Source organism: Hippoglossus hippoglossus, chromosome 1, assembly GCF_009819705.1.
Source record: "Hippoglossus hippoglossus isolate fHipHip1 chromosome 1, fHipHip1.pri, whole genome shotgun sequence".
NCBI lineage: Eukaryota > Metazoa > Chordata > Actinopteri > Pleuronectiformes > Pleuronectidae > Hippoglossus > Hippoglossus hippoglossus.
This window is the reverse complement of record NC_047151.1, coordinates 27450824-27463886: the sequence shown is the minus strand read 5'-3', so window position 1 is coordinate 27463886 and position 13063 is coordinate 27450824. Positions and strand designations below refer to the sequence as shown.

At 44.1% G+C, this 13063-nt stretch overlaps 2 protein-coding genes across 6 annotated transcripts in view; both read right to left on the bottom strand.

The window, feature by feature from the left end:
- Positions 1-13063, bottom strand: part of LOC117754516 (hemicentin-2-like) — a 541775-nt gene that overhangs the window by 382005 nt on the left and 146707 nt on the right. The window lies entirely within an intron of this gene.
- Positions 3709-12473, bottom strand: LOC117755409 (E3 ubiquitin/ISG15 ligase TRIM25-like). Of its 5 annotated transcripts, none has more exons than XM_034575238.1 (9): positions 11746-12473; positions 10785-10880; positions 8985-9065; positions 7816-7968; positions 7005-7164; positions 6775-6813; positions 6000-6077; positions 5418-5495; positions 3709-4449 (listed from the first exon to the last, which is right to left on the bottom strand). In XM_034575238.1, the coding sequence occupies exons 1-9, from the start codon at positions 12463-12465 to the stop codon at positions 3896-3898; spliced, it is 1959 nt and encodes a 652-aa protein (XP_034431129.1). In that variant the 5' UTR covers positions 12466-12473; the 3' UTR covers positions 3709-3895. The 5 variants fall into 5 exon arrangements, with proteins under 5 accessions (XP_034431129.1, XP_034431218.1, XP_034431457.1 ...); XM_034575327.1 differs by having other exon boundaries at positions 5418-5492; XM_034575566.1 differs by having other exon boundaries at positions 5418-5454.

The window sequence follows — 13063 nt, the reverse complement described above, 5'->3', positions numbered from 1 at the left end:
AAGAGGAGGTTTGTTCCCTCAGTTCAGACTGACAGGCACCATCAAGAGGAGGAGGTGTGTTCCCTCAGTTCAGACTGACAGGCACCATCAAGAGGAGGAGGTGTGTTCCCTCAGTTCAGACTGACAGGCACCATCAAGAGGAGGAGGTGTGTTCCCTCAGTTCAGACTGACAGGCACCATCAAGAGGAAGAGGTGTGTTCCCTCAGTTCAGACTGACAGGCACCATCAAGAGGAGGAGGTGTGTTCCGTCAGTTCAGACTGACAGGCACCATCAAGAGGAGGAGTTTTTTTCAGGGATAATGACCTACACTGCAGTTAGCCACTAGGGGGAGACCAAGACCCTTAGGCTTTGCTTTAGGGGAGCTCTCAAGTTTTCCATCCTTATATAGTCAGTGATCTAGAAAATGGCTCCTCTACATTTTATGTTATAAGTTAGATTTTTTTTAGATCTAAACCTGAAAATTGAATCTGCAGAAGACTTAACAAGCAAACAACCGCAGTCACTGATTGAATATTTAGCTCACTACTTAATAATATTTACAATGTCTTCTGTATAAAATCCTCTCTGATAATAATTGTTCAAGTGTCCTAATCTTTCCAGGTTTTAAAAAACAAGACCTCAGCCTCCACATTCAGACCTGGATCGGTTTATTGCCAAAGTTAAATGAACTCATCTTGGAAAAAGCGACACTCAGACGAATAAAACATATTTTACAGTCACGTTAAAGAACAACAGCACAGTGAGTAAACAGGAGGTGAAAATGCTACAAGGAGATAAAGTTAAATAGTCGACACCTCAGTTAATGGTACAGTCATTCAGCTTGTGGAATAATGCACTTCATGGAAAAAAAAGAATCTTCTTTACTTCTTTACGTAACTGACCTGCCAGATATAGTGAGGTCGGCAAATTCATTAACAGAATTCTCTACACCTGCTCGTGTAGCATTGCTGTAATACATTTTGACATTTGCTGTAGTAAACTGTGTAACACAGCAGGTTTTCTGAATATGATTTGAGTCTGTTTTTGAACATGCCTTCGATAAATGCATATAAAGTTAATAGGTTACATGTAACTGGAATAATCGTGTTGTGTGTTGTTGTTTTTTTTATAATTCCTGACATAAAGGCCTCACACAGTGCTCGGTCAAATCAACACAATCCTCTGGAACAGATTAAAAAAGAAAGAGCAGATGAAAAAACCCAAGAAAAGCTGTGGCCAGAGGACATGACATCCATTCATCCACTCAAGTTATAATTAGCTCTGCAAGTGCATCCCTGTCTGTTGTGATGCTACATTCAAAGAAACAGTCGCAGATTTAAAATGTTCAAGTTCTTGTTCTGATATGTTTCCTGACATTTAAAACCCACCTGATGTGCTATTGACAATGTGAACAGATTAAATTTGCAGTGTGTCACTAATTTCCCCAAATTATTATTTATTATTTATTAATGAAATAATAAAAATAAGATAACAGAATCAAACGTGATTGGATACGAGATTTAAAAGTGACAGGATTGAATTTGGAGTCATGCAAAGTAAATGTCTTAAGCAATTTTGCAATGACGATTAAAATTTTAAATCATTTACCGTAGGTACAATTTATGACCAAAGTGTAATGGCTTCTGTTGCACCAGCATTAGCACAATGGAGACAATATAAAACATTATCAGAAATCTGAATTTGGTAATAAAGACCTGCAATGTTAACATATCCTAAAAATAATCTTTTGCGTTAAAGGTTCAGTGTGTAGAATTTAGTGACATCTAGTGGTGAAGTGTCATGTTGCAGCTGAATAGCCCCTCACCTCACCCCCCCTTCCAAACATGAAAGAGAACCTGTGCTAGCTTCAGTTGTCATAAAAGCTCAAAAGGTTTAGTTTGTCCAGTCTGTAAAAAACATGGCTGCCTCCGTAGAGAGGACCCGCTCCTGATGTAAATATAATTAAAGAAAGAGTAAAGAAAACAACAATTCGTACAATTTAGATGAAACACACACATCACAATGATTATTTTATATTCAATTTCTGCCAATAGATCCCTTTTACATAAATCTTACACACTGGACCTTTAATGCTTGTTCAGTTTCCTGTCAGGAATCAAACACCACTCACAAGCTGCACAGAAAATTTAAGCCAACATGAAAAGCTACCAGCACCTCTTACGTATGCTAACTGACTTTCACAGTGTTGAAGCTAAAGTGAAGTCGAGGTTTTTCTTATCCTTGGACAGAGCCTGGCTAGATGAAGTTTCCCTCCAGTCTTCGTGCTAAGCTAACCAGCTGCTAGCTGTCGCTTACTTGCTGTACAGAAATTGAGAATGAAGATCTGCAATGTAAATGTGCCTCGAAAGGAACAATTTGGTTTTTATGCTTCTTCGGTTCCTAGCTGAGTTTTAGATAAAAAAAGATCTAAACCATTCTCAAGATTCCACTGTAAATCTGAAGCCACCATTAGTGTATCTTAGCGTAGCTTAGCATAATGACTGGAAATAGGGAGCCTGCTGCCAGCACCTGTAAAGTCTACTAACTAACTGTCAAGTGTAAAAACAAGAAGTTGTGGGCAAGGCGAGCAGATTCCCTCTACTTCTAGTCTTTGTGCTAAGCTAAGCTAACCAGCTGCTAGTTTACTAGCTTACTTCCATGATCAATCTAAACATCTGGACTGAATGAGCATATCTCCAAAATATTTAACTAATTATCTAATTCATGCAAAACGTTTCACCACAATATGACATTTACATTTTCTAAATCTGAAGCTGAGGCCACTTTTCATTCATGAGGTTGCCTATATGTCAAATCTCTCTCTAACCCTAACCCTAACCCTAACCCCATCTCTCTGTGGGTATTCAACTCTCAGTCGTTTTACTGAGTTAAATAAAAAACATGATAGAAAATATTATCCATAAATACAGCTCGTTTCTTTTACCACAATGACAAGACAGTGTAAAAACAAATAGGGGGTGAATACTTTTTAGTAGTAAACCACTGAAGTGGATGTGATGCACTTTTTCAGGCCTCTTACTCAGGAGATGTCCCAGTTGGATAAGAGAGGATGTAAATAGTACAACAGATGATGGCTGGTTTACAATAAGGTGTTTCAGTTTCAGGGTTCAGATATCTTACCTATTTCCTCGCTAGCTTTGTCCCAATTCAGCAGCCACATCCTTCAAGGACTTGAAGGCCTTTGTGGACCAAATAGACCACGAAGGCCGAACCAAAATTAGACGGTCTAGTTCCCTATTTGCATTACCAGCTTGTCTCCCTCTTAAGGTTGCATCGTTAGCTTGAGATTAACTGCGGTCTGGCCACCAGCACTGCTAACTTGTGCAATGACTCCTTGGATGGACTGACCCAAGAAGGATCCACTCATTGGATCCCTCATCGTTTGGGACTGGTAGGACGCACTTATCGTCCACATTTGAAGGAGTCTTCAAAATGAGTTGCACTGCTGTGATGTGATCAGTCTTCAAATGCAGCAAGGATGTGGCCCCTGAAATGGGACATAGCTAATGTCACACTTCCACGGCTTCCAGGGACACCTTGACATAAATGAGCCTTTGTAAGTTCTATGCAGGGACAGGTCATAACGTACGATGTGAAAAAGGCATATTGTGAAAAAGATCAGCTACAGTGTTCACAGCTCAGCCCAACTCATCCAACAGAATATTTTGCAATCAAAGGCAATTTTCAACAAAAAAAACATGAAGACAAATCTGTTTTTGCCACAAGACAGACAAATGAGAATGAAAGTCTGATTCCTGACTGTGATACTTCTTCCTGATGTTGTTACCACTTCACCAACCCTCTAGTTTTAGTAATATCCATAAGCAGAGTGAACAGCCCTTTTCTGTAGGAGTCACTGTAAATGATGGCTCCTGGATGAGGCAGGAGGGAGCGTTAGGTTGTGTTTCCGTTGCCTCGCTCATGAGGGCAGATGAGCAGTGTGGAGTCCAGGTCCAGGCGGAAGGCCGGGTACAGCGGCTGTGAGAACAGGCAGCGAAACGTGTACAGAAGCACCACTGTGTCCGACACGCTGTAGAAGGATAACACTCCTTTCTGGCGTTCCAGGAACACGCCAATCCTGGGGCAGGGCGGCGCAGCCACCGTGGTCTTACGGTTGTCATGCCAGGCGGCATATCCGGCGTGAGTACACCTCAGCCGCCAGGAGTTCTCGTTGCGCCCTAAGAGGCAGGGCTTCCCGCCACCTTTGCGTCCGATACCTCGATAAGTGACGCCGATGTCAATCCATCCCCCGCCCCTCCACTCCACCTCCCAGTAACTGGCACCACCAAACTGGCCTTCCCTGCACAGGACCTGAGCCACTGAATCGAAGCGCTGTGGGTGAGGGGGGTAGGACTGGGGCTCCTCGCCACAGTGGGCACCCTGGGGCCCCTCCAGGAGAATCAGAGTCGGGTGGGCTGTGTCTGGATCCAACGACAGACGACACGAAACTGAGAAGAAAGAAAGGAAGTTGATGCAGAAATAGAAACTGACAGAGAGATATTTTTATGATCTCACATTGAGCTGTTTTTAGTTACTTATTCCACACTCACATCTTATATATAAGTTTCTGGAAAGACAAACTAGAAACAGCTGTTCTGGGTGTTTCTGTTTCTGTAGTAGAGTAGTTACTTAGATTTTGTTATCACTCTGTTGTTGTGTTTTTAGAAGTTAGGTAGATTTCTAAATCTGTTTTTATATAATTCCTTTGGTTCCACTTATTTCTTTGTTTCTTTCTTTCAACGGGATTTCCCTCCTTCAGTTAAATCATTCATTGGTTTAATCACGAGCTGGGTCGTAAGAGGGCGATATGCCGATTTCGGGTATTTAAAAGTTTAATCAGGTTTATCCTCTAGGTTCTTGTCCCGAAGTTCAAGAACCGAGTGGGGCCCCACACCGACAGCATCACGTTAAGCGGTCCATTGTTTCAACTAACATTTTGGCACAGCGGGGATAAATGACACATGTGGCCTTAATCCTCCTGTGGCCACATGATTTATTGATGCCTAACAAGGTGCTGCTACGCTGTCGGCCTGTCAGCAGGCTTGTTTCTACGGGGACAAGGCGCCGGTCTTAATGACGGACCTGGATGTCATAAATACAGTATGAATGCCATTTGCCATCCATCATTGATGAGGATCCAGACTGGGCTCTCAGATTTCCCCGGCTGGACCCTCATTATGTGGTGAACTAGAAGCGTGGAGAGGTGAAAGGGAAGAGGAGGAAGACGGGAGAGCAAGATGGGGAATGACATGCAGGATAGTCAGACTGAATGGGTGCAACAGGGGGAGAGGAAGATAGAAAGAGAGGAGAAGCGATGCATAGAGAAGAAGAGAGAGAGACAATTAAATGAAGAGGTAGAGGGTGAAAGGAGGAGAATGGGTGGAGGATCTGCCCTAAAAGAAGATGGAGTACTTACACCTGAGGAAAGCTGCCCTCATCCTCTGATCGGCCGGCTGCAGAGACAAAGAGGACAGAGGGAATGACACGGGCACTGCTGGAGAAGGACAAATGACAAAAAGACAAAGAGAGATGCTATTAAAAACGTTTTGTCCATATTAGAGGAGAGAAGAAGAACATAGGAATATGGATCAGAAACATCTTAACAAATGGTTTTGTGTTGACGGTGCTTACACACTGATGTGTAGCAGGTGTTTGCAATGTTCCGACATGTTCGTGTAGCGTGTTAACATGTTAGATATCGGACAGAAAAACTTTTGAGCCCAATGACGGCACCTTTTCACTGTGAACTGTCCAATCTAATAGCTATTGAGATATTTTGGTCCGTTTCCCCAGGTCAGAGCTGTGTGGGGGGGGAGAATATCCTCCTGGCACCAGAGTACAATTTTTAAATCCCACACATTGTGGCTTTAATGTTAATAATTTGCTGAATTTGACTTTTTACCCAACAAAGCAAAAATGTGATGTTTGTGCAAGTTAAAGGTTAATTTCACCAAAATGTACTAAACCCCCCCCCCCCCACACACATTTTTCCACTTACCCCTTGTGGTGGCATGTTGACCTGCAGGTAGTTGCATGTGCTGAGGTTTGGTGTTCTCCACACACTGATTTCTGCCACCTCCCCAATACAATGGACACGAATGGTGTTTGATATATTAAAAAAAATGTAAACAATACAAATAACAAGAAGCAAAATGACAAAACCATGACCCATTGGTCCCAGTTCGCTGGGGACTGTTTTCAATAAAAGGTATCTGAAAGTAAGTTCTCACAAATTAGCAGAACTGGGACAGGGATGTTACAGTTTACAGGTTTTGCTGATATCATTTTTAAATTCTTTGAGCACAAGAACCAGATTTACCGCAAAATATGATCCGGCAATATGACAACTATTTGTTCTCTTTCTATTTGCTCCACACTGGCAGCATCGCTAATATATCCAAGTGAAGGAAAATAACGTTTTCAGTGAACTGACTTTTTCCGGCCTAGTTCAGTTAATGTGACCATTTATTGTACGTAGCAAACTGTAAATCTCTCATTTTGCGCTGAGTTCGATGACCTCCACTCAAACTGGACTGAAGAGGACGGAGCAGAATCTGGAGATGATCCAGGTGTTGGATCAGACATCGCTCCGTCCTCTTCCAACTCGTCCACTGTCCCTCACAGTGTTAAATACCATGTCACAACAGCAGCCTGGTAAAAATGGGTCAGACCTGTCACAGAGTGAGTGTGTGTGTGTGTGTGTGTGTGTGTGTGTGTGTGTGTGTGTGTGTGTGTGTGTGTGTGTGTGTGTGTATCATGTTTCTTATGCTTACCTTTTACACACTCTCCACCAGACACGTAGTTCTCATTGACTGGGGGAGAAAACAAATTGTTAAACTAAGAGCACATAATGTTATTCTGGAAACATAAATCTACTTTATCCTTTTAATACCATATGCTCAGGACTTTAAAATTACCCTACGAGCAATCGGGAGTATTCCGTATGTGTATTAGTACACTGTATCGTGTCATATCTTCCAGTCTCGGGGTCATTTGTTTGTACCTGCGCGGCTGATTTTGTCCACCTCCTCCCTGCAGACCTCCTCCATTCGGCTGCGGAAGTGGCACAGCGCTCTCCTGGCGCCGCTGAAGGCCTCCGTGGGCAGGCTGAGGGCTCTGGAGTGCCGACCAGTGGTGAGCGGGACGCACAGCAGAGGAGCCGCCTGAGCCGATTGAAGGAGAAAGAGCGGAAAATACAGCGTGGCGTCACATCTGCATCCCAGCGCCCCCTCCCTCCTTAATTCCTTGTGCAATTGAATTTGAAAATAGCACCTCGGCAGGTGCCGTCTTTTTCCACTGGTCACTGCTGACTCATTCTTTCCTCTCACCCATTCTTCCTCCTCCATCCCTCATCTACAGACTAATCTCTCTGGGTGTCTCTTATGCACTCTGGTGAGTTCTTAGTTTCCAGGGTGCATTAGATCTAATGGATGAATATCAAATGCAATAATCGACAATGCATTCATGTCTTTTGGTATGACTCTCTCACGACTGGGAGGATAAAAGTGCATAGAGTTAATGTCCTGGAAAGTGGTGCTGGCTGCATGTAGGTTTATTCTTTTAAACAACAGCTGTTTATTCATGCATTTCCTCTCAATCTACATCAGGCCGGGAAGATCATCATTTTTCAAACCAATTATCTGTAGAGATTTAAAAACAAAAGACTAAAAGGAGTTCTCTATGGATTTATTGGATGGCTGCAAAAACTACAGATCATTTGCTTCATCCACATATTTTTCTCCTCCCTAGTTTCTCCCCCTCCTCCTCCCCCCCTGTCCTCTCTCCCTTTTTCCCCTTTTCTTTTTCCTCCTCACCTGCAGGAAGTGTGTGTTGTCGTCCGTTTGCAGCAGCTGACTGATCTCTTCGTCTCTCCTCCTCAGCTCCTCCACGTCTTTCTCCAGCATCTCGATGTCGCGCTCGGCCCGCCCCACCACCGCTCGCTCCTTCGCCTCCAGCCTCCCTCGAACCTGCGGCACAGGAGCAGATGATGCGGAGCGCGTACAGCACTGCGGGTGTAGCAGGGAAACACCGAGCAGGAACTTTCTGACACACACACTCTCACATGTGTGCGTAGCGGACGCTTGTTCCAGGATTTTGATAGACGATAAATTAAGTTTTTGTTGTTTTATCGAAAGAGTCAATATACTAGTCTGTTATGCTCTTCACAGTCTTTCGTTGCATCCAATCTAGTAACTTCCTCTAACTTGGCACACACACAGACACACGCATAACTCTTCACCTCATTATCTCTACAGGTCGTAAACATTCCAATAGGTGGGGGACGGGTGTTGTCTCTTTGGCCAGCCGCCATCTTGAAAGCACGCTGACTCACACAGACACACACACATGTATACACACATACCTATCTTTATTTAGCAATTAGACCGTTAGTAATTTGTGTTTTTACACTTTATTATATTCATAATAAATGTTTTTCTTTCACAAATGTTTTTTCATTAATGTTGCATAAGTGAATTTCGCCAACCTCTACACTGTCAAGAACTCCATATCCTTCAACTTAGCTAACTATCTATATGGTAATTTTGGTTTGTAGTTAGAACCATTATGAGACTTTATTCAATAAATTGGCTATCTTTTCCCTTCCTTTGAAGGGTGGTGCCCCGAGGTAACTTAAAGTTATTATTTAATATTAATAATAAAATATTAATATTCAATATTTTATTTTGATAACCAAATTTATTGAATGCCGAAAGGCACACCATTTTATGGTATCACGTTTAATGCATTATGGCACAACAACCATAAACTTTACGATAAATACTAATATAACCAAATATATAACTTAAATTAAGAAAATTTACATAAATGCACACATTTTCTGAGTTGTTTATACTGTAAAACAAAAGTTTTTCTTTTGGCAAAGAATGTTGATACCAATGTGTCTGTGAAAGGATCAAATCAGCCAGTCGGTGAACCGGCCGGGCTCTAAACTCTGTCCCTCGTACTCCAGACTCGTCCTCACCTCTGCCTTAGTTTTCTCCAGACGAACGGACATGTCAGCAAACAGAGCGTCACCGTCCTCCAGAACAGCCGACGCCGACACCTGAATAGAACGGAACGGCAGTTAGAGTCAAACTCGTACTGAAAGACACCGTGGTACACGATCTATATCATAAACTGTAAATAAAAATAAACGTGGACTCACTGGACAAAATGCAGAACTCGAGAATTCTGAACATCAGCTCACTAACCACTGGTGACGTGTGGGTCACATTCACACACACATCCATACACAGCGTCTATATATAGTCACTTTACTCATCACTTCACACATGGAGGAATCAGGGGTTCAGTGTCTCGCCCAAGGACGGTTCATCAACATGCAGACTGGAGGAGCCCGGGATCGAACCGCCGACCCGCTCTATCTGCTAGGCCACAGCGGCCCTCAACGGAAAAACACTGATGTCAAACTACTAGAAAACCTACAAGGACTTTTCTGTCACTTTCTTAGAAACAGCAAATATTATTGTGTTAAATTAAACCTTGATGTTTCTCCAATATCCTGTTTCAACAGAAATTATTATTTATAAGATAAAGTGTGTAAAACTCCATGGACTAAGGTTTGCTTCGATTTTGAAGCATAACAACAGTTCCCCAACTTTTTCTGTCAATATCTCGATCGTCCTGCTATTAAACACCAGGGTCTTTTTATCTTTAGCGGGTGTGAAAATGAAAGTTTCTTTTTGTCTGTGAGAAAACAAGACAACGTCTCAGATTCCTGTGCCTTTGGTCAGAAATGATCCTCCACAGAACGGAGAATAGAAAAATGACTCGAGGTCAACGTGAGTGTGATGCTGTCGTGGGCTGATGAAGTGGTTTTCCACTGCAGCCCGAGCAGCCACACAGCGGATGGACGGGGATAGAGCTCAAGGGGAGGGAGGAGGGAAGGTTTTACTGGAAGACGGAGGGAGTGGCAGAGACGACGGAATAGAGACAGAGAGACGAGCGTGTGAGCCTGATGTCAGAGAGGCGATGGTGTGTAGTGTCATGTAATGTCAAGACGAGTCTATTTCTGTAACCTTGACCTCAATGTGCTTTAAATAGCTCCCACTGCACAACACCACTGTTTACGTTGCATCATAGTAGAGCCGCATGAATAACTTTCCCCCATGTTGAGATCATCGTTGATCACATGACGTCACCCAGTGAGTTTGTGAGCTGCCGTTTTGGAACCTCCAGTTTTCGACTTTTAGTCCAGCGCCATCTTGGTTTTATTGAAACCAGAAGTATCCATATTTGGAGGAGCGGGGGGGTGGAGCCTGACTGAGGGCTCGAGGACACCGCCCCCCCTGGCTTGAAATGTCTGTGTTCCGACTTCCAAGCGCTCCAATGCATGGTGATGGGAAGACGTCAAACGTAAACAAACCGTGAGAAGCTGATGAACTCCGACTTCGAGTGGCGTTCCATCGGAAAATGTAGGCATCCGACTGGTTTATAAAGCTATTCTGCACGTTTATGAGACATTACAACTCGCACTGTTGACATCTTTGCTTATGAAATGAAGCCACGACTCAGATACACAAGCTTCACACGATTGCAATGATAAATGTAATAATAAGGTCGGAGGCGAATGAGTCTGACGGTTTCGGACAATCTGGAACCAGTTCTGGATTCCAGTCTCTACTCATCTGTAAAAAACCTGGATGAGCAGGGATGAATGTGTGTGTGTGTGTGTGTGTGTGTGTGTGTGTGTGTGTGTGTGTGTGTGTGTGTGTGTGTGTGTGTGTGTGTGTGTGTGTGTGTGTGTGTGTGTGTGTGTCACCTTCAGGGACTCTAAGCTCTGTTGAAACTCTTCTATGTCTCGCTCTCCGATCCGAATCCTCCCCTGAAACATCCGCTGAGACTCCTGGAGCTGGAGCTGACAGACAGACACACACACAGACACACACACACACAGACACACACACAGACACAGACACACACACCGACACACACACACACAATTATTAGATAACATGACAGAGACAGCATTTTGTTTATTTCACGACATCCTCTAGAATATTTTTCTACAATAACTATCAGACTTATCAGACGTATGACCTTTGCAAACACAGGGTCATGCAGTGAATACTTTCTACAACACAAACAACTCTCTCTTTAAAAACACGTGTCCCAGTAACTGTACCAGTACTACAGGGCTCGTAAACAAAACTCAAACTGATCAATGAAGCCGCTCGTTGTCTGGAGAGAAAACTGTCGGAACCAGATCAACGAACGATGACTTTCACTGTATGTTTGTTTCAAAGTGAAGAGTCCATTCGTTCTGCACTCATCAAAATATATCAACGCTCTTCTATAAACCTTTGAGGTAATGTCCGGCTGATGGCTCGGATAATGAAGAACATGAAACTCTAAAGTAAAACAGATTAGTTTAAATCCAACTGGATGAAGTTCATGTATTGGTCACGTCAGTTATTTATTAACACATTAACAGTAATGTTTGTTGTCTAAAGTGTTTTTATTCTAATACCTGGTATCTTCTGAAAGCTCTAAATCTAATATCTATTGATCAGATATCTTAACTTTTAGAAATGGTTCCTCGTGTGTACAAAGTCCAGGAACCCTTAGAGGGAATACAATATGTCAAACCTAATATTTCACAGAGTTAAGGTTTGTTTTTTAAAGTCTCTGAAGCATCAGAGTCTGTGGGTTTTCTAAACTTCACAGAAACCTCCTGTATGAAAGTCCAGGACCTTACAGAGATCAGTGATGTTGTCTCTCACCTGTCTCCTGGTTCTCTGAGCGTCCGCCCCGTGCAGCTCCTCCTGATCGGCCTCACACAGCAGACAGTCCCCGCTCCACTCCGCCTCGCTGCCGCTGCCCGCGGGCTCCAGACCGAGCCGGTGCTGAGCGCACAGCCGCTCCGCCGGACACTCCAGCGCCGCCACCAGCTTGTGCCGCCGCAGGGTGCCGACCTCCCGGTGCGGCAGGACGTGGAGCTCGCAGAAGGACGCCAGGCACACCAGGCACGACTTGACCGCCCGCAGCCTCCCCTCCGCGGGGCAGAAGTCGCACGGCACCTCCCCGAGCCCCACCAGGTAGAGCTGCGGCGCCGCCACCATCTCGCTCAGCTTGAGTTTGTCGACCACCTCGGCGAGCACCGTGTTCCTCCGGAGCACCGGCCGAGGGCTGAACGTCTCCCGGCACTGAGGGCAGCTGAGCTGGGCCGACTCCGCCTGGTCCCAGTAGCTGTTGACGCAGTCCATGCAGTAGGTGTGTCCGCAGGGGATGGACACCGGGTCCTTCAGCAGCTCCAGGCAGATGGGGCACCGGAACTGGCTCTCCGTCACCGAGATGTGGGCCCGGGCCATGTCCTCCTCCTCCGCCGGGCTCCGTGACCTCCTCCGCCGGGCTCCGTGACCTCCGTCCGCCCGGAGAGGATCCAGCTGCTGGGTGTGGAGCGGAGGGAGGAGTCCGCAAAACAGGAACAGCCCTTCCGCCATGTCAGCCTCCCTCCCCCCCTGCTGCCCTCAGTGCAGTCTGACAGGCAGCGAAAAGGAGCAGTTCACCCAAATTAATCAAATAATATAAAAACAAACACTTTTCTCATAGATTTATTCAGATTTCTCTCAATGAATTCAATTTTGTTCTTTGTATTTTACAGTATGTTTACAGAAAATAAAGAAAGTCATACAATGAGAAGGTTTCTCATCATTATGACTTAGTTTCTAATTCTTATGACGTATTAACTCATTATTATGAGCTACTGACTGAGGGCAGGGCGCAGCAGAGCGGGGAAGCCATGGTTGAGAGATCGCTGCCCCCTCCAACAAGAATGAGCTTCTTCTGCTATCTTTGACGAGGGATAAAAAGCTTAAGTTATGAGCTATAAGTTCTTCATGAGACTGATATTGTTGGACTACTAGTTAGACTACTGCCACGAATACTATGACGTACTTATACTGGAAGTTTGGAATCTACTTCGGTTTAACTTTTTGAATAATAAAACCAATCGTCGAAATTTGTGAAAAGTGAGTTTTGCTTATGCAATATTTATTTATTCATTTAGTCTTTCTGCACATTTTTATTGAAGCGCATTTC